Genomic DNA, 18,540 nt, shown 5'->3' on the forward strand with positions numbered 1-18,540 from the left:
GTATAGCCACATCAATAATTCATCATTTTTTTTATGTCACAACATACACAAATCAGTTCATTTTACTACAATAGGAATGTCCCAATAAAGTTTTATGCTATCATCTTAGAAAAGAACAAGGCACTTTTTATATCCATGTGCTTAAAGCTGAATCGTCGCTAAATTGAACAGTAAAGTAAATAAATGATTGCGAGTATATTTGTTACATGTATATGTATATATATATACACATATATATGTAGGAAATGTGGTGTATGTAAATTATGTATAGATTTAATCTTAAAATGATAAACACTCCGGTTATCATGTATTACATACATGACTCAAATTTATTATCGAGATTACAGCAACGTTTTATCTTATTTCCGTTTTGTCAAAAAGGGGGAGGATGCAACGCACGTAGTTCTCCTATAAAAAATGAAGTATACAATCGTTCTGGTTGGCGTCATTGGTGTTTGTTACATATCATTTTGTTCTGCAGGTAAGTAAATTTTATGTTTTCTAAATTGAACAATGTTTTTTGTTTTTTTTTCAATGTGAACATTATCAGTGACACCGAACCATTAAGTATTTGTCACTGTATAGCTATAGACCCAAATCTCGCAAAGTTTCTCCAAATATATTATCAATAATCGGAAAAGAAACTTTGTATTAAACATTCTTCAGTATATATAACTTCACTAATTATCATTGATTATCAATATTTCTGTAGTATGTACTACCACTCTTAATCATACTTTCATACTTCAAAATGATGTTTTACGAGACAGTGAACTGTTAGTGGTTGATTGTAAACACATATCTAGATCAAATCCTTTTTTCTAGACATTATGCAAAGGATTTATCCTAGCATTTAATGGCATTATATTCATTTCATCTTAAAGACATTTATCAGGATTGATTTGTGAATTGGCTTTATATTTGTTAAAGGTCATTTCTATATCTCTATTATTCGTAAGGAAAAAAGTAGACAGTTCTTGTTTCTGTGGCGGAAGTATTTTGCATATGATGATTTTGTGGCACCAATATAATTTTGTGAGTTATACGAATACAATAAAGTTTCATGTAAATCGTCTTGTAATTACAAGACAGAACACATTTAGAGTTATGAAATTTTGTTCTTGATTTAAAGGGAATTACCAATCAAAACAGACACTTGTGAGCGCTGTTCTTGATAATGTGCTACAAGTGGCAACAGGGCTGAAATTGATAGTCTCATCCGAATCATGATCTCATAAAACAATGTACCTCATACAAAATTATATAAGATTAAATTATATGTTGTACAAGCTGCTATAAGAACATTATTATAAAATCATTCCAAACACTTACTCTAATTGATTGAACTGGACACAATATGTTCCATTTCTGGTGGAATGCGTGTATCAATTTGGCATTGATTTTGTACCAGGTGAAATATAAGATGTAACACGCCTTAATTAAATAGCATCCTAAATATGTTCAAATGAGATAAGATAATGGCCTTAAAAGGTATTGTTTAAACGTTCAAATATTTGTCTAAAGAATGTATTGAATATATTTGGCCTTTCCTTCAGGTGCACAAAAATGCATTTCATACTGAGATATTTTGCTGTGTTACTGATACTTGTGAAATTTGTTGTGGATTGGGTGGTTAAATAACATGTTTTTAAGTAGATGATGTGGCCACTGAACGAGCAGGACATAGCACTGGCAGCACATAGTTTTGAATGCAATTTTGCCTTCCCTTTTTAACTTGTATAACATAATATTATTATATTTTAATGTCATCAATGTTTACAGTGACCCCTGTAAGGTTAGTTGATGGCCCGCATCGTCACGCCGGGAGACTAGAGGTGTACTATAAAGGTGAATGGGGAAGTGTATGTGGTTCTGGCTTTGACCAAGATGACGCAGACGTCGTTTGTGGAATGATTCGGAACACAACAATAAGACTATTGTAAGAACAGATTTATTTTCTTTTTTAAAAGCGGTTGAAGTATTAATAATCGCGTGTGCCTTTCCAGTACATTTGTTGTCTAATCAGTGCCCTTCGTAACTGTTCTCGTCGCAACACGGTTGATATGTAATGAATAAGTTCCACATTATATCATGTTTTGACGTACAGGACTAACATTTATTTAGTTTATTACTTATACCTAGCTTCATGTTATTATGTGTATGTATGTTAGCTGTTCAAATACCGCCTCCGTGGTCGAGGGGTTAGAGTCTATGACTTCTAATTCAGGTACCTCTCTGGCGTGGGTTCGATCCCCGGGAGATGCTTTGGTAGTTTAGCGCGGAGGAAGGTAGTATAGTACTGGTGTAACTCTCCAGGAACGATGGTTAGGAAACAACCCGCCTATATGACTGAAATACTGTTGGAAAAAGGCGTAAAATAAACAAACAAACAAACAAGCTGTTCAAATATAGAGTTTTTTAGAGTATATATTTGAAACCATAAGTTACAAACATTTGATATATTTAGGGTTATTACGCAGTTTCGCATTTGTCATGTTAAAGGAATATTCTTGATGGCTCGGCTTATTTGATACATTTAGCACGTTTAAGTATGTTTGTTTGTTTGTTTGTTTGGTTGGGTTTCACGTCACACCGACACCGTATATGTCATGTGGCGACGTTCTAGCTTTACTAGTGGAGGAGGCCCTCATGTTTCCTTCCTACATTATTTCAGGCACGAACGGGCACCTGAGTAGAATCACCGACGTTCCGTAAGCTAGCTGGATACCTTCCTCACATGAAAGAATCCAAAGTCCCTGTCGGTATTCGAAACCACAGCGGTGAGGGGCGAGTGGTCATATAAGTTTGTAATGAGTAATTGAATAAGTTATTCATGTTATATTTACGTGTAACCGAAAACCGAAACTTTCAAAGAAATACAATCAATAATACTTTTTAAAATAATTGTTGGAACCAAAGTAATTATTTTTATCATTTTCAGCTACGCTATATGGCATGGCAATAATTACTACGGACGGAGTCAAGGACCTCTCATTATCACACACCTCCAATGTAACGGTACAGAAAATGACATATTTTTCTGCAAGTCTGAAAAATGGAAAAGTGGTCAATCTTGTAATTATAATTATCAAAATGTCGGTGTAAGCTGCAGTAAGTAATCACTTATTTATCTAATTTCTATTCATTAATATTAAATTGATGGTAATTGTTTTACCTTCATTGTTCCAATATCCGAACAAAAGTACAGTTAAGAAACAATGATACATCTAAATACATGTCATTAGTCGGGCCTTTTGAATCTTGCCTTAAAATATCAAAATATATTATTTGTAAAAGTAGTGCATTTTTCAAACGCTCTTATTTGTATAACTCCGACTATTGTTTAAAGATATTAGGGGGCTAGATGAAAATGATAAAAAAAAACTGTTGCAGAGGATATTTGTGAGAAATAAAGATTTTCATTCGTTCATTGTATGAATAAAATTAGAATTAAACAATTTTTGCACACAAAAAACAAACAAAAAACAAAATAGAGAGAAAAAAGAGAAATAATTCGTCAAAAACTGCCGACTACCGAACCCCTGAAGCGTTGATAAATTGTTGTAAACAAATAATCAAGAATGAGGACATTAATAGTTTGAAAGTTAACTTACTTACAATTTGGAATTTGTTTAAAAAGTCCCTATTAGCATTTGAATTAAGTAATAAGAAATACATTGCATAAGAAGTACCGGAATGAATATGATATTAACTTTAACTTTATAGGAAGAGCTGTTGCTAATATCATTATTACTAGCGCGACCAATTTCAAGTATATTTTGTGAATATTTGTTTTTTTTGTTTTTATTTGTTAAATTAATAAAATGTGATTTTAAATGTTTTGTTTTGTAAATGGTATCAAATAAAAGGCTACATTCTTCCCCCAACCCCAACCTCGACACCACCACCTCCCCCGGCGTCATAGCCGCACACAAACCATATGTCAATAAAACAATTAGTAAGATATATGAGTGAATTGTTGTTATAAAAAGATATATTAGCAAAGCATTCAAATTTTATATGACATTGGACTAGCATATCAACTGCAAATGTTCCTTCTGTACTAAAAAATCAATGTAAAATATTCAAAACCAAGCGATGAAAGAACAACAACTTGACAGAAAATCGTCTTTAAAATGAAAAGGTTAGTTATTGTTTGAGGATGTTTAAAAATTAAATCTGATTTACTACTTTGTTTCTGACCTTTCAAACCTTTGTTCTTATATTTCAATTAACTTTTTGACAGGTTCGGCAATTGGTTATGCTTACTTTAGTGTTGAGCGTTCATTATCGATGCCAATAGTGACCTCATGATTATGTTTCATTTTATAATAGCTTCATTGTATCAATGCTAATGTAACAAAAAATCCCTTACATTTCTTTACAATGTATGATTTTTTTCAGGCACATCAGTATTCCTAGATAATAGGGGGCTTGTTCAAATATTTTATAACGGCAGATGGGAATATGTTTGTAATAACAACTTTGATACTAATGAAGCAGACGTTATCTGTAGAACATTGGGATTAAGTTCCAGGTATATAATGAGAACAAAACATGCATTAGCCTCATTCGTTATCATATGAAAAATGACTTTTTATTAAATATACATTCGAATTATTTATAATCTTCGAAAGACGGCTTTATGTTCTGTTCTGTCTGATATGAAATACAGATTTTGTTTTCTTTTTATTCTGGATGTTTCAGAAACGCTTCATATGACAGACACAGATACCAAATAAGAGTCCCCAGTTTAATAGTTAACTGCGGGGGAGAAGAAGAAGATCTCAGTCAGTGTAACATATATGAAGGTTACTGCAGTACATATTATCACGTCCAGGTGGAATGCGGTGGTAATATAACTTTTGTAATCCATATTTGATTTGGTTGTACTGTTGATTGATATTGCACGCTTCGAATTGTCAGGAATAAAGACATACCTCTAATTTCGAAACACCTGATCAATAAAGTACATCATAATAGTAGTAAAGTAATATCTATTTCAATTTCTATATACTTGTTTAAAAAATAAGCAATGAAAGTTTGTGAACTATGTTTAACTTGTAAATATTTATGCCTTAATTTTCTTTACGTTATCTGATGGGATGTATTCAAGTCTGACATCATCTGAAGAGTCAATGTTCATTGTTCATCAACTTCTACAACTATTGTCAATAGGGTTATAATTTGAACTGTGTGGTAGGGTGGCAAGTCCAGGTGATATTTTGTTATAAAGCGTGTGTATCTGTGTTTTTGTATTTTATCATTTTTGCATTTATTGTTAAGTGCAACATTCATGTGATTCCCTACCGAACCGCGTGACGCTTTTTCTTCTCAACTAGGTCTACTGTGTTTGATATAAGTACCGTCAAGCCTACAATGTAGATAGACTGATATAAACAACATTCAGAAAACAAACACTAAAGTACATTATAAAAGAAAATAGTTTATTAAAACATATTTCAAAAGTGTTTAAAGTGATGACCGCCAAATGAATACATCTGCGAATGTTTCAGAATTCAAAATGTTAACTAGTTCGTGTTGAATTCTAATAAAGCCGGTGCTATGGGGCGCGGACGGTAGCTTGCAATTACCTCTTCTGTCACTGAACAGGCTCAAACCGAACCTGCAAAATTTCAATTTTGTCGTGTTGGGCTTTCTTTAGCGATTCTGTCTTTATCTTAACACAAAGGTGGTTTAGCTCAAGATGAATTGTTTTCAGATACAGACATTCGGTTTATCAATGGACCGAATTCACAGCATGGTCAACTTCAAGTGGACTATCATAGAATATGGACGGATATTTGTTACGACGGATTCGGTCCAAATGAAGCTCGTGTTGCCTGTAAAATGATTAATGGTACAGATGTGTAAGTTGATGATTTAAAGCATAATTTAACTTGCCAAATTAACAAATCTTGTTTTAAAAAAAATATTTGACTGTTGAAATAAAAAATAATAAGACTTTGACATTAAATTGCTTCTTACCATTTTATTGCAATCTGATTTATACACAAAATCATGCCAAAGCATAGAAGATAATGAAAAAAGAAGAGAATGACAAAGAACAACTTATCAAGGTCTGTCCGGATAGTATTAACAATCAGATTTATAGTGGAAAAAGCCGTGGAGAAAGAGCCTGTGTACTATTGGATTTGGATGTTCACATTTTGTGATAAGCTGAACAAACCTGTTAATGACTGTACTCGTACATGCATATATGTAATAGAAAGAGCATCGAAATACGAGCAACGATTTGTACGATGGAGCGATGTCCCCGAGTATTAATCAGATTGCGGAGTGTTTTGATGTTCTTTCTCTTTTGTATCATAGTCAAACATAAAAACACGTTCCCTGTTGTCACAATATAAAACCCGAGAAAAAAAGTTACCAATGGACGAGCATCTGAATACGATATTTCTATCGCTTTCCTTTCTCTGCCGTCACAATAAGTTAACCCCAGCAAAAAAGAGCCAATCAATGGGCATGCTCAGGGGTGCGGGTAACTAATACCTGCACTCAAGTTAACGTATTGTGCATGTATATGTATACGATTTAACTCTGCCACATTTTCAACAGAAAGATCCCCAAACCATGATACAAGAATTGCATAAACTTTATAAATTGAATGCGACCAATGAAGTCTATGTTTCAAGACTGGCGGTTTGACGTCTAGGGGCTAAGGTAATAAAAAGAACACATTAAAACACAATGTAGTTTTTTTGAATTTATGCTAGCTGAATCATTATAGTTTAAAGTTGAGGTAATGCAGGCGTACGTAATTGGTGAAATAAAACAAAGTTCTTAGCAAAAGCCATTGCACAACACAGTGAGCAAGTTATATACATGTATTTCAGAGCTGGTACTATAACACGAAGGTATCATAGCGGATACTCTTACAACGTAAGGGATTTATCATGCACAGGAAAAGAGGATGATCTGTCACAATGTTTGTCTGGTAGATGGGGAGGATATTCTAGATGTCCGTCTTCATATATCGTCGACCTAGACTGCAGTAAGATACTTTATATGTATATATACATAAAAACATGCACTATAAAGACTTTTGACCAGTCATATGGCAGATGCAGTTTGTGTAAAAGAGCTTCTTTCTGCCAGACAGGGCAGTTAACAGAATAGTTAACAACCGTTTATAAACTTCCCAACAGCCTTTATAACAAATTCAGAATATCGCTAAGTTGGTTTCTATGACGGACGAAAATAAATATGAATTAATAGATTTGCAAAGGCCGTGCTTATAGGTAATATAAATGTATATATCGCTATTGTACAATGAAAATCATCGTTCATCCAATTGTTCTTCGCTGATTAGAATGATTGAAAAATAACCATGAGGATGAAAAAAAGATATTTTCGTTTTTATCTGCAGAGTTGTGTTAATGTATCTAATGTATCGGTCCTAGTTTATGCCAAAAAATATGTTAACATGATCAACAAGGAAAGGCGGCGTTCAATGAACGCACAGGAATAAAATCCATCGGAATAAAATACCATTGACAACTTTCTTTTATAAAGCAAAACTGTTGCATCTAACATTGTGTTAATCGCTATCTACCATTTTTCTTAAGAGATATGTAATGTTATATATTTGTATTACTATATGACTGGTATAGACACAGTTCGGCTGATGGACGCAGGCAACAATGTATATCAAGCTGGACGTCTAGAGGTATACACTAATGAAACCATGGGATGGCAAACTGTTTGTGCCGACTACTTTTATACAAGTGATGCCAGGACTGTTTGTAGAATGCTTGGATATAATAATGGGTAAGTTATTTAGGAGCCTTATAGTTTGAATATTATAACTCGCACAATTAGCTGACAAAGATGTACATTTCTCCCCGTGACAAAATTGGGTGATATGTATACTCCGTGTACATGATGGACGAAAATATATTCTGAATGTTATTCGTTCGATTCGCCTTCTACCGCGCTGTTTGGTTATGCTTGTTTGTTGTTTTTTGTTTGTTTGTTTTATGGTTTTTTTTTCGGGGGGGGGGGGTTGTATTTTTGCTGTTTTTTACGTAATTATATTATATGAAGACACTGTAAACAGTTTTATAGTGTAAGAACCTTAACTGCTTTTTAAGATGAGCACAATATGCATTATTACGCACGACAAAAACATTCTTTTAACTATAATTGATACCTTTCATGACATTACTATAGGAGAAGATTTATCCTTTTAAATATGTATCAAGTATTGTCTAACATACTGTACATTTTGATTACTTTTGTGAAACTCCTACGTCCCTTTAAGGTCTTACGAGTATGTTTATATCTTTAATTTGATTGATTGATTGATTGATTGATTGATTGATTGATTGATTGATTGATCTTTCACAAGGTATTATTTTCAAGGTATTATACATATGTGTACAACAAGTATCCAAGAGGTCATGCTGATATGATGTCACAAGTGTTTAATTGTCGTGGATACGAGAATGACATCTCGGAATGTCCGTCATACAGGACCTATTCATATTGCAGTTCTGGACGTGAAGCAGGAGTTGATTGTTCGTGTAAGTTTTTAAAAATCTAAATACTCAACCATGTAAGTCGTCTGCAATTTTAAAAGATAAGACTCATTAGACCTGATGAAGTCTGTCTTATTTTTGTATATTTTTTATTTCTGTTCCGCCTTTAAATTTCGTCTGCCAGGTAACCTAAGCAAATTCTATTCCATAAAATAGCCACAAAATATTGACAAATAAATGCATAGTAAAACATGTTCTTATGTTTACAATTTATATACAATTTATATAAAACATATACCAAACAAACAAAATAATACAATATTTAGTCAAGAGTTTCGTGCTTTTTTTTCAGACAGCGGATCCTACACACAGTCATATTTTCTCTCGACTCTACAAACAGGTACATCCTTATTTTGTCAATGAATGTCCGAAATGAGACATATCTATTTGAAATTTCCATAATTATATTGAACAAACAAGAAACTCCCTATTTTTCTATATATTTTAATATAATTTAAAAAAAATCAACATGTCCAATGCCTTACGTATGTCCGGGCAAACGATTATGTGTCAAATAAAATTACTTAAAACTCAGTTGTCCGATTAACACAACAACAAAACGTTAAACGATTTTCTTGTGTGAATACGAACCAATATAGTATCAAACCTTTCAGTCTGGTTTTATAGAAATTGTTGTCAATAAGAAAAAGACGATAAAAACATCCAAATTTTCATGAACCAGCTACTGGAATGCTTAATGATGGTATAGCAACGAATCAGGTTCCTAGGGTTGTATGTAGTTCTAATTGCAACATTGAATGCAACAGGGAATACAGTAGATTTACCACGTTGTGAACGTTTGTGTGTCGTGAACAAACAACCACGCAATCGTTTTCAAATTGTTAATAACTGAATATCTGCCCAAACTGCAAGCACATGTCTGCGCGAGGAAAGTCTACGTCGATGTCATTCTTACGTTGACAATGTATTGACGCGACGTCACCGCGCCAATCGTGTTAATTGGGCACGAACACACCATCGCAGATGTTCGTGTTAACCGTTGAAGAAATGAACGTTATGTCGACTGTTGTGTAATGAACAAGACCGTTTTTATAGCGGAGGTCTCGTTTTGGTCTTGGTCGTTGTGATCGATGGGAGTTTGAATGCTCAACGCTACCGAGATGTGATTCTTGCAAGGCACGCCACAATATTAAAATACTGCTAATATTACTGTGTTTCAAAAGAATCATGCAACAAGTCAAACAGCAAGATATAATGTTAATTTTCACAGACATATAATTTTGCAATCATTAATGATTGGCCCGCGAATAGTCCAGATCTGATCACACTGAACACATGTGGGATAATTTGGACCAGCGTGTTAAACGTCGCCATATTCCACCGTCGCTCATCAATAAACTTAAAAAGTCCTAATCCATGAGTGGAATAACATTCCACAGTCCGAAATCAACACATTTGTCGGTTCTATGTACGAACGATGTCCGGCAGTATCCCATGCTCAAGGTGGCATAACCAGTAATTGATGTTTGACATTTAAATTCACCGTCTCGTCAGTTTTCAATGAATGTAGAGCAATAACATTTTACAAACACAACACAAACACATTGAAATACTTAGGAATGCAAGTAAAAATAGTTTAACCCTTTTTTTTCCATGTATATCGTCACTTAAACTGAGGGAGTTTCTTTTTTTATATATATCTTTGTTAATGTTGAATAAAGCCTACTATTAAACAAACTTGCCCAGTAAACAGATTAGCTTTATTTGTTACTTTTTGAAGAATCCAGTATCAGACTGGTGAATGGAAATGGTCATTCAGGACGCGTAGAGGTCAATTATAAAGGTGAATGGGGGACGATCTGTGACTCGAGTTTCGATCACGATGATGTACAAGTCATTTGTCGAAGTCTTGGCCTGTACCAGGGAAGCAGGTAAACAAATGTATAAACAATAAATTTTTATAATGTACAGTTAGCGGTTCTGTTAATTGAATCAAAATAGCTATTTTCTAAGTAGTAAGGTTCATAGAACAAAATTAATATCATTTCAAGGACCTACACCACTCAGGTTTCAAACAAAGGAAGGTCTTGTATATTACATTCCTAGCGTTATAAAAAAACTCAAGTCTATGAATATTTTTGACAGCTATGGCGTTGCATATTATGGGGCACATTTTGGTGACGGTGAAGGGAATGTGGTTATTGAAGATTTACAATGCAATGGTTATGAAAATCATATTTCTAAGTGTGCGTCTAAAACCTGGCTTTCAAATGGATGTGACCACAGCAGAGATGTAGGGGTGGATTGTTACGGTAGGTGGGACTTATTCAAGAAATAATACAGATACTGTTTTATATGTTGCTTTGGTAATCTAATCAACATGATATCAGCGTTTTTCTTCACATTTCTGCATTCTTTACGCGATATTTCATTTCAAAGAAAGTGTTGTTGTTGTTTTTTGTTTTGTGTGTGCGTGGGTGCGTGTGTGCGTGTGTGTGTTTTGTTGTTGTTTTTGTTTTCGAAGAACTAAAGGAACGATTTACAAGTTCGTTCAGAATACTTCTTTAGTGATAGAAAGATTAAAATAGTTTCATTCTGCCATAAAAATATCTTTTCATGTAAATATAGCAATTACAACAAATCTGTCCAAGAGATACCTCCTTTTTAGGCATGAATGAGTATCTGACTTGAGAGCAACCGACAACGTCATTTCCAATAAGAAATGATGAATTATTTCTTGCGAGATTCGGACTGTAAGGCAAACTTTAATCGGCTATGGGCATCTAATCCTCATGTTTTCGCATTTTAATGTGTTGGTATCAGACATCTAAAATATAATTTCTGCAAATATGTTAAAGCGAAAAATACCAGAATGCATCGTAATCTGAATATTGATAGTACATTGTATTCTAATATTGTAATTATTTAACATTGGTTTTATATTTCAGCATATAGATATGATCTATACACCACTGGAAGTTATAACGTAATGGTGAGCAGCGGTAATTACGGTAGGTCACATATATCCATCACGGTGTTTTGATTGTTCTTTGTGACTGTAACATTTTTACAAATGATAATGAATCGCACGACAAAGATATTTAAATAATGAGATGATCATTTTTTTCGTTAAAAAAACTTTTTTTAATGACCGTCTATTGTTAATATTGTTGTGGGATTCAAACGAAGGTGTCGTGGGATTAAACTTTAAAGCATTATGGTGCAAATGTGTTTCATCTTAACCTCTCGCCAACTAAGCCCCCATTGCGTTAAAAGCACATTATGCCATAGAAATCAATATTTTTTTCAATTCTTTAGAAATGTCAAACTTGTGTTTAATAATGTTTTTATAATAGTTTTAGAACATACTAGATGTTATACAACTGCAGAAAGTTGCGCTGACTATGCAGTTATGTGTCGAAAAGGTAGCAAAATATAAACTAAGTAGTATTTTGACTTACGTACAAAATACTCCTGCACCATGATTATAATACTCATTGCCAACAGAACAAAAGATGTTAAAGATGGTTAATCTATGTGACAAATTGGTATTTATTTGAAACTATAACAAGATACAAAAATGTTGTTGTTTTGTTTTTTAATGAAAAATGAATACTAATTCTGAGGCAGAGTGTGCCTTTAACATAGAATTAAGCTTATATGAACAAGAAAACCGTCAAAATTATAGGTCCCTGCTAAATAAAAGAATACAATCAATCTTCCCAAAACCACAAGGCGACATAGGCTGAGACAGGAATTACAAGTAGAAACTTTCTGAACTGATACAGAAGACATTCGTTTGTCGAAATAGGACGAGTTTATATAGTTTTAATGAATATAATTACACTTACATAGACACATTTCTTCCTTTGCTTCTTCAATTCAAGAAATGTGTCTTGTCTTTTTTTAAGAAATTTGTCATTCGATATAAAAATATTTTTAACAAGAATGTTTAGATTCAGTTGTATCTTTTAATGTATTACAAAAATGTATGTAGTTAATTATTGTGTTTCTAACATATTAAACTTATACCGCCTACTTTTATGTATCTTAGAATTTAGAAACTCTACACTTACTATGTTACTATTAAACCAAAAAGATAGACCTTTAGGGGAGGATCCTAGATAATTTTGGTATAACATTTGGTCCAACCCTTTGTATTTATTTTGTATTTATGCTTAAGATAATGATGTTAGATAAGTACAAAAATATGCATAAAATATTATATAACCTAACTTATTGTGTTAAAAATATTCTATTTTGTCAGAGGGGGCAATACGTCTTGTAAATGGATATGACAGATATTCCGGACGTGTGGAGGTTTTTTATAATGGACGCTGGGGTACTATCTGCGACGACAATTTCAATAATAATGACGCCAGGGTTGTTTGCCGTGTTCTTGGCATGAATTATGGGTAGAATGATTTAAATACAATAATATAACTTTAATACATTTAAAATAAAATTGCATTAAAATCGAAACAATTCATAAGTACATTATATATTTTATAAATAAAGTAAACGGTTTTTTTAGTCTTTTCCGCCTGGGCTCCTTGCCACTGGTTCTTGTTGCTGGTTCATATGGGGGTTGCGTTCATTGAACGCTGCCTTTTCTTGTTGATCTTGTTTATCATATTTTAGAAAGTGTTTACTCTCAACGTTGTCGTAAATAATACCTGTTCTTCCATATCATGTCGTGAAAGCTTATTTACACTACCAGCATGATATAACAAATCACTTACATAAAGGAAACCGCACAAATTAGTTCAAACAAGAGAATTCGAAGTTGTTTTTTGTTTTGTTTTTGTTTTTGTTTTTTCAGGAAGCAATTCATTGCACATAACAAATTAAAGTTATCGCAAAATCACCCTTAAATATTATCACTTTTTCAAAAATGCTGCTATATCAAATCTTTAATCTATTTTTCAGACACTACACTGTATATAATTCGGCACATTTCGGTGCTGGAAATGGGCCTATAACAATTGATAATCTCGATTGTACCGGCTATGAATGGGGCTTGTCACAGTGTAACTCCCAACCATGGTACTCCCATGATTGTTCACATAGTGAAGATGTCGGTGTCAATTGCTATGGCTATTGTATGTTTATCTCAGTTTAAACTTGAATGGTGTTGACACACAATGTTTTCATACAATACATAATTTTTATGCTATTACTCTCATTGTGATTTCACATCACTGGAATATTTTCATTCAAATATGATCAACGTATGAATATGGAACATGCACCTAAAATTACATGTATAATAAATATAGATTTTTCTTGTGATCTTGATAAAACTTAAATATCTTTATAGATGTTCAGATTTTAGATTTTCATTTCCAAATACATACCACATATACGAAGTAATATGTTTCCTTTCAATCAGTGTTAAATGAATACCTTCTTAAATAGGTTTATAATCTCTCCACATAATTCTACTCGAGACAAGAGATATATGAATGAATGAATAAATGAACGAACGAACGAACGAACCAATTAATTAAATAAATAATGAATTAATCAAGGAATTAATCAATGAATGAATATTTTTCATTTATTAAACATTTGTTATTGTTAATATTTCAATACAGATACAACAAATCTACCCTGGTGGTACCACCAAACAACGGAAAGAACAATAATGCGGTGTAAGATACTTGATCTTTTATACATGTAGTTGACATTTCGAACGATTGTGAATACTTTTTTATAACTTACTAGTTAACTGATCGCTTTAAAGTTCATTTTCATTACTGATAATAAGACTTTGATTGTACAAAAAGAGTGCCATTAAGCTCTGATGAACACACAAATAATATCAATAACAAAAAGGGCGTCAATCAGCACTGAAGAACACACAAAGAGTGTCAATATAAGCACTAATGAGCAAACAAAGTTGCAATATAAGTACTAATGAACACAAAGAGTGTCAATATAAGTACTAATGACCACAAAGAGTGACAATACAAGCACTAATGAACACAAAGATTGTCAATAAGCATAGGTAAGTCGCACATTATCAATAAGCAATGCAGAACACACAGGGGTATTCGACACAGAAAGAGTGTTGATAACACTGGTGGACACTCAGAGTGTTAATAAGCACTTAGTCTAATGAACAAACAAAAAGTGTTACATGTAATGTCACTTAGCACTGGTGAACACAAAAAGTGTCAATTAGCAATGGATGAACACACAAGGAGTGTTTTTTTAAGCATGGATAAGTCACAGAGTAGCAATAAGCAATGTTGATCACACTAGGGTGTCATTTGGCACTGGCTGGTGGTCACACAAATAGTGTCGATAAGTACTGGATAATTCATAAAGAGTGTCACTTGTGAACACACAACGAGTGTCAGTAACAGGGAGAGTGTCAATAAGAACTTTTGAACACAAGAAAGTGTCAGCAAACGAATGTTCCCAAATACTGCTCAGAATTAGATTTATCACTTTGAACAATGAATAAAGACATAAGCAATGGAACAAGTCAGATGGTTTGTTACCAATGGTAGAAGTCCGAAGAGATTGATGGAATTTTATTAAATGTCGTCACGTCTGTGTGGTGGACTTTCTTATGTCCAGTTTTTGACATTAGAATGTTTATGCATGCAACCATAAATTCTTGATAATTCCAATGTGAGAAAAGTATAATAGATATGAATAAATTTATAAAAATATAATATAGTGTCGTGCCATGTACCATATGATTTATGTATGAATATATGAATATATTCAATACTATATAGCACCGACTATGGACGAGATAATTCACGTGGATTGTGACGAGAATGGCTGGAATATCAGAGTGGACATGTACCGTCTCCGTGAGTTGTATCCCAATGCCAGGGCGTCAGATATTTACCTTGGAGAGAACTCGTGTACTGGCAGTCAAAGCTGGAGTAGTGTAACATTCAGGCAGGGTCTCCGGGAATGTCTTACATCTGAAACAGTTTGTACCTATTCCAAACACGCTGTCACGTGTGTTTTGTCCAAAACACAACGTTATGAATGGGTCTAAATATATAAATATTTCTATCAAAAACCAGCTATTTCACATACAGTGTATATTTTATGATCTTATTCAAAAATGACATCAAGTGTATTATTAAAATATTATTTAAAACACGCACATTTGTATATACATTTTGGATATTTTAATTCCAAACATGCCGTCACATGTTCCTATATTTTTATTTCAAACATGTCGTTCAATATGTTCTTGATATGTACTTGATATGATAATTATATTCATTTTAATAGATATTTATTTGGGTATTGTTTCAGATAAGAGGTAACGTTTTGGTATACAGTAATGAGTTGGTGTATGCTGAAAGGGATCCTAACTATCAGTTTATTATACGGCACTATAACTGGACAGTTGGTATTGAATGTGATGTTGACAGGAATGAAAGCTCGTCAGGTACCTCTTTCTTAATAACGTTTACTTTTACCCTTATTTTCCATAATTAAATGGATATGTTCTGTTTAGAATTTTAAACAATGTTTTGATTGTTTGAAGGATTTCGATAGTGGTGTACCAAATATATAGCAGTAAAACTTTCAAGGTTTTTCCAAGTGTTTAATAAAACGGCTCATATACTGAAGGAGATCCAATATCCTGTTCCCCAAAGATTCCATATTTCCGTTTCGAATCGAGCAATATATGTCTCGGAAATGATGCCAAAAATCACATTACGGTCACGTGATATTGCTACAATGAGTTAATAGTATAAAGGATATTTTCGCAAGTCTTGCTTTGCTATATGCTGTAGGCGAAGGAACGTATGTCTTAAAATGTATGTCTTTTTTCTAAACCTGGTGAAGTTCATACGGCCTACTAAGCCACTTGTCAGTTACATTGAATATTCACATATATTGCCATATTTTTAGCTCACATACACCATGATAACAACCATTTAGCGTTACCTGAAGTGACCGGAAGTAGTCATTTCTCAGTGAACATGTCATTTTACTCGGATCCTAACTTTATGCGACAAATCTATGGTAATCCACTGCGTGTTTCGGTTGGCGATAAAGTATACGTGAAGGTTTATACAACAACACCGGACTGGAGTGTGAAGATGCGTGTTCACACGTGTTACACGAAACCATCACAGAATGCTGGAGACTATATGAAATTCTTCCTTATACGAAATGGGTAAGTCCTGTTACATTTCATTTTAAAACGGTATTTTCTAAAAAAATCCAATTTGTCACTCAAATGCACAGCAAGACCATTATTTTACGGATTTTGATAACTTCCTTTTATCAAAAGTTCTTAATGATTCCATCTAGATAATACTCCCGAGCAATCAAGACTGACTAAAATTGAATTACATTATGCTATCGTTTTTATTTGACCTTTTCTTGCTGTTAAATATATTGATAAACATTTCTCATGGACGTGTCTGTCTTTTTCCAGTTGTGAGGTTGATTCAAACACGCACCTTATAACACAGTCTTCTCACGAGACAAAGTTTGTGTTCGAGGATTTCGAGTACGCTAGCAACCATGAAGGTATACACGTGTTTTGTGACGCTGTGTTCTGTTCATCACATGATTATTCGGGACAGTGTCAGCAGACCTGCCATCCAGTTTTCCGTAGAAAACTTAATGTTGCAAAAGTCGAGACAGAACACATAACTGTAGCGAGTACGGAGACAGAGGGTGATGATGAAACCACAATGGCTAATGTAGGGTTCAATAATGTCGACGTAACAATGGCGAATGTAGAGGTTAATAATGGTGACGCTACAATGGCGAATGTAGAGGTGAATAATGGCGACGCAACAATTGCACACGGACCGGTAGATATTGGTGACGTAACAGTGGCGAATAGGGATGAGGGTAATGAAGACATAACACTATCAAACGCAGTTGATGATATTGAAAACACGACTGTGGTGTAAGGAAAAGTACAAGAATCACACCAGTTTGCAAGACAATCTTTTGGAACTTCTTGATTTCATTATAACTTTGATTAAATCAATAAGACATAAATTGTATTAAAAACTTTTTGTTATACCTGTATTTGCTTTTTTACACCTATGCCAACAATTATTAGCAGATTTTCCCCAAAAAGTTATATTACCACCTCTTTTATTTGACTTACATATTCTGTAATGTCATGAAGACTGAAAACGTAATAATCGCCTTTGGGTAATTTGAGTCTGACTGGCCATCACGTGTCTTCTGTCCGTCCAAATGCTGCAATCTGCTTATTTTTATATATTATCATCAAATCCCCCCTGCTGGGTGAGGGGTTGCCTTTTAATGATTGAGGCATAAGAAATGCAGCCACCGGTTACCCCTGCGTGATCATAAGAAGCGATTAAATTGTTTGAAAAACTGAAGTCTTTGCATCTCTTTGCTCCAGCAGGTGAGGTGATTTTGACCCATGGTGTTGTTTTGAAGATTGTTACACACGAGGTTAGCAAAAATCATCTTTCCGGTTTCGGCGCCATATGACCTCAAACAAACAAACAAACAACCAAATCTCCAGATATAAAATATAAAGTCACTAGTACATTATATCATACGATATACGTATACGATATAAACCCCCATCAAATAATGTATTTCAGAAAGCACGATATTGTCTCCATATCGGTTGCATTTAATGTTACCATGTACCTGTTAAGTCGATGGTTGTAACATTTGAAACAATGAACGGTATATCACAGCGTTTGGACAGTGTTTGAAAAACAACTCAGTCGTGGTAAACTTGGTTTAACCGTTTCTGGGTAATTTCTGAATCTTTTATTCATGCAGAAATCAATGCTTAGTAATAACACAGTATCTTGGTAACCAACCTGTTCGGTTTGCTTATTTGTTGTGGATCGTTTATCTTCCTGGAGAGGGTGATTATTCACGTAATGCCCATAGTTTGAACTTATTTTTTCATGTTAGGTGACCGAAAATAACAAATAGAACTAGCTATAGGGAATAAAGTACAAAAAAACTTAATATATTCTAAAGGAATATAAATGCACCCATTTAATTGGTTGTCAAA

The 18,540-nt window shown here is 33.6% G+C and overlaps 1 protein-coding gene across 1 annotated transcript; it reads left to right on the top strand.

Annotated features, from left to right (window-relative positions):
• The first annotated feature begins 341 nt into the window (after positions 1 to 341).
• Positions 342 to 17,550, top strand: LOC132759367 (deleted in malignant brain tumors 1 protein-like). The gene is made up of 20 exons (XM_060751131.1): positions 342 to 481; positions 1,783 to 1,939; positions 2,942 to 3,111; positions 4,405 to 4,537; positions 4,708 to 4,853; positions 5,723 to 5,870; positions 6,858 to 7,015; positions 7,635 to 7,791; positions 8,386 to 8,546; positions 8,854 to 8,901; positions 10,303 to 10,453; positions 10,668 to 10,834; positions 11,471 to 11,533; positions 12,790 to 12,937; positions 13,452 to 13,624; positions 14,120 to 14,176; positions 15,275 to 15,477; positions 15,813 to 15,948; positions 16,419 to 16,686; positions 16,951 to 17,550. The coding sequence occupies exons 1-20, from the start codon at positions 418 to 420 to the stop codon at positions 17,435 to 17,437; spliced, it is 3,195 nt and encodes a 1,064-aa protein (XP_060607114.1). The 5' UTR covers positions 342 to 417; the 3' UTR covers positions 17,438 to 17,550.
• The last annotated feature ends 990 nt before the right edge of the window (positions 17,551 to 18,540 follow it).

This window comes from Ruditapes philippinarum, unplaced genomic scaffold, assembly GCF_026571515.1.
Source record: "Ruditapes philippinarum isolate M1 unplaced genomic scaffold, ASM2657151v2 ctg374_1_1_1_1, whole genome shotgun sequence".
Taxonomy (NCBI): Eukaryota; Metazoa; Mollusca; class Bivalvia; order Venerida; family Veneridae; genus Ruditapes; species Ruditapes philippinarum.

Excerpts from the sequence above, each read along its gene's own strand:
- LOC132759367 (XM_060751131.1), top strand. The coding sequence starts at position 418 with ATGAAGTATACAATCGTTCTGGTTGGCGTCATTGGTGTTTGTTACATA. Across the intron at positions 1,940-2,941 it reads AACACAACAATAAGACTATT|CTACGCTATATGGCATGGCA; the intron begins GTAAGAACAGAT and ends TATCATTTTCAG. Across the intron at positions 15,478-15,812 it reads AATGTCTTACATCTGAAACA|ATAAGAGGTAACGTTTTGGT; the intron begins GTTTGTACCTAT and ends GTATTGTTTCAG.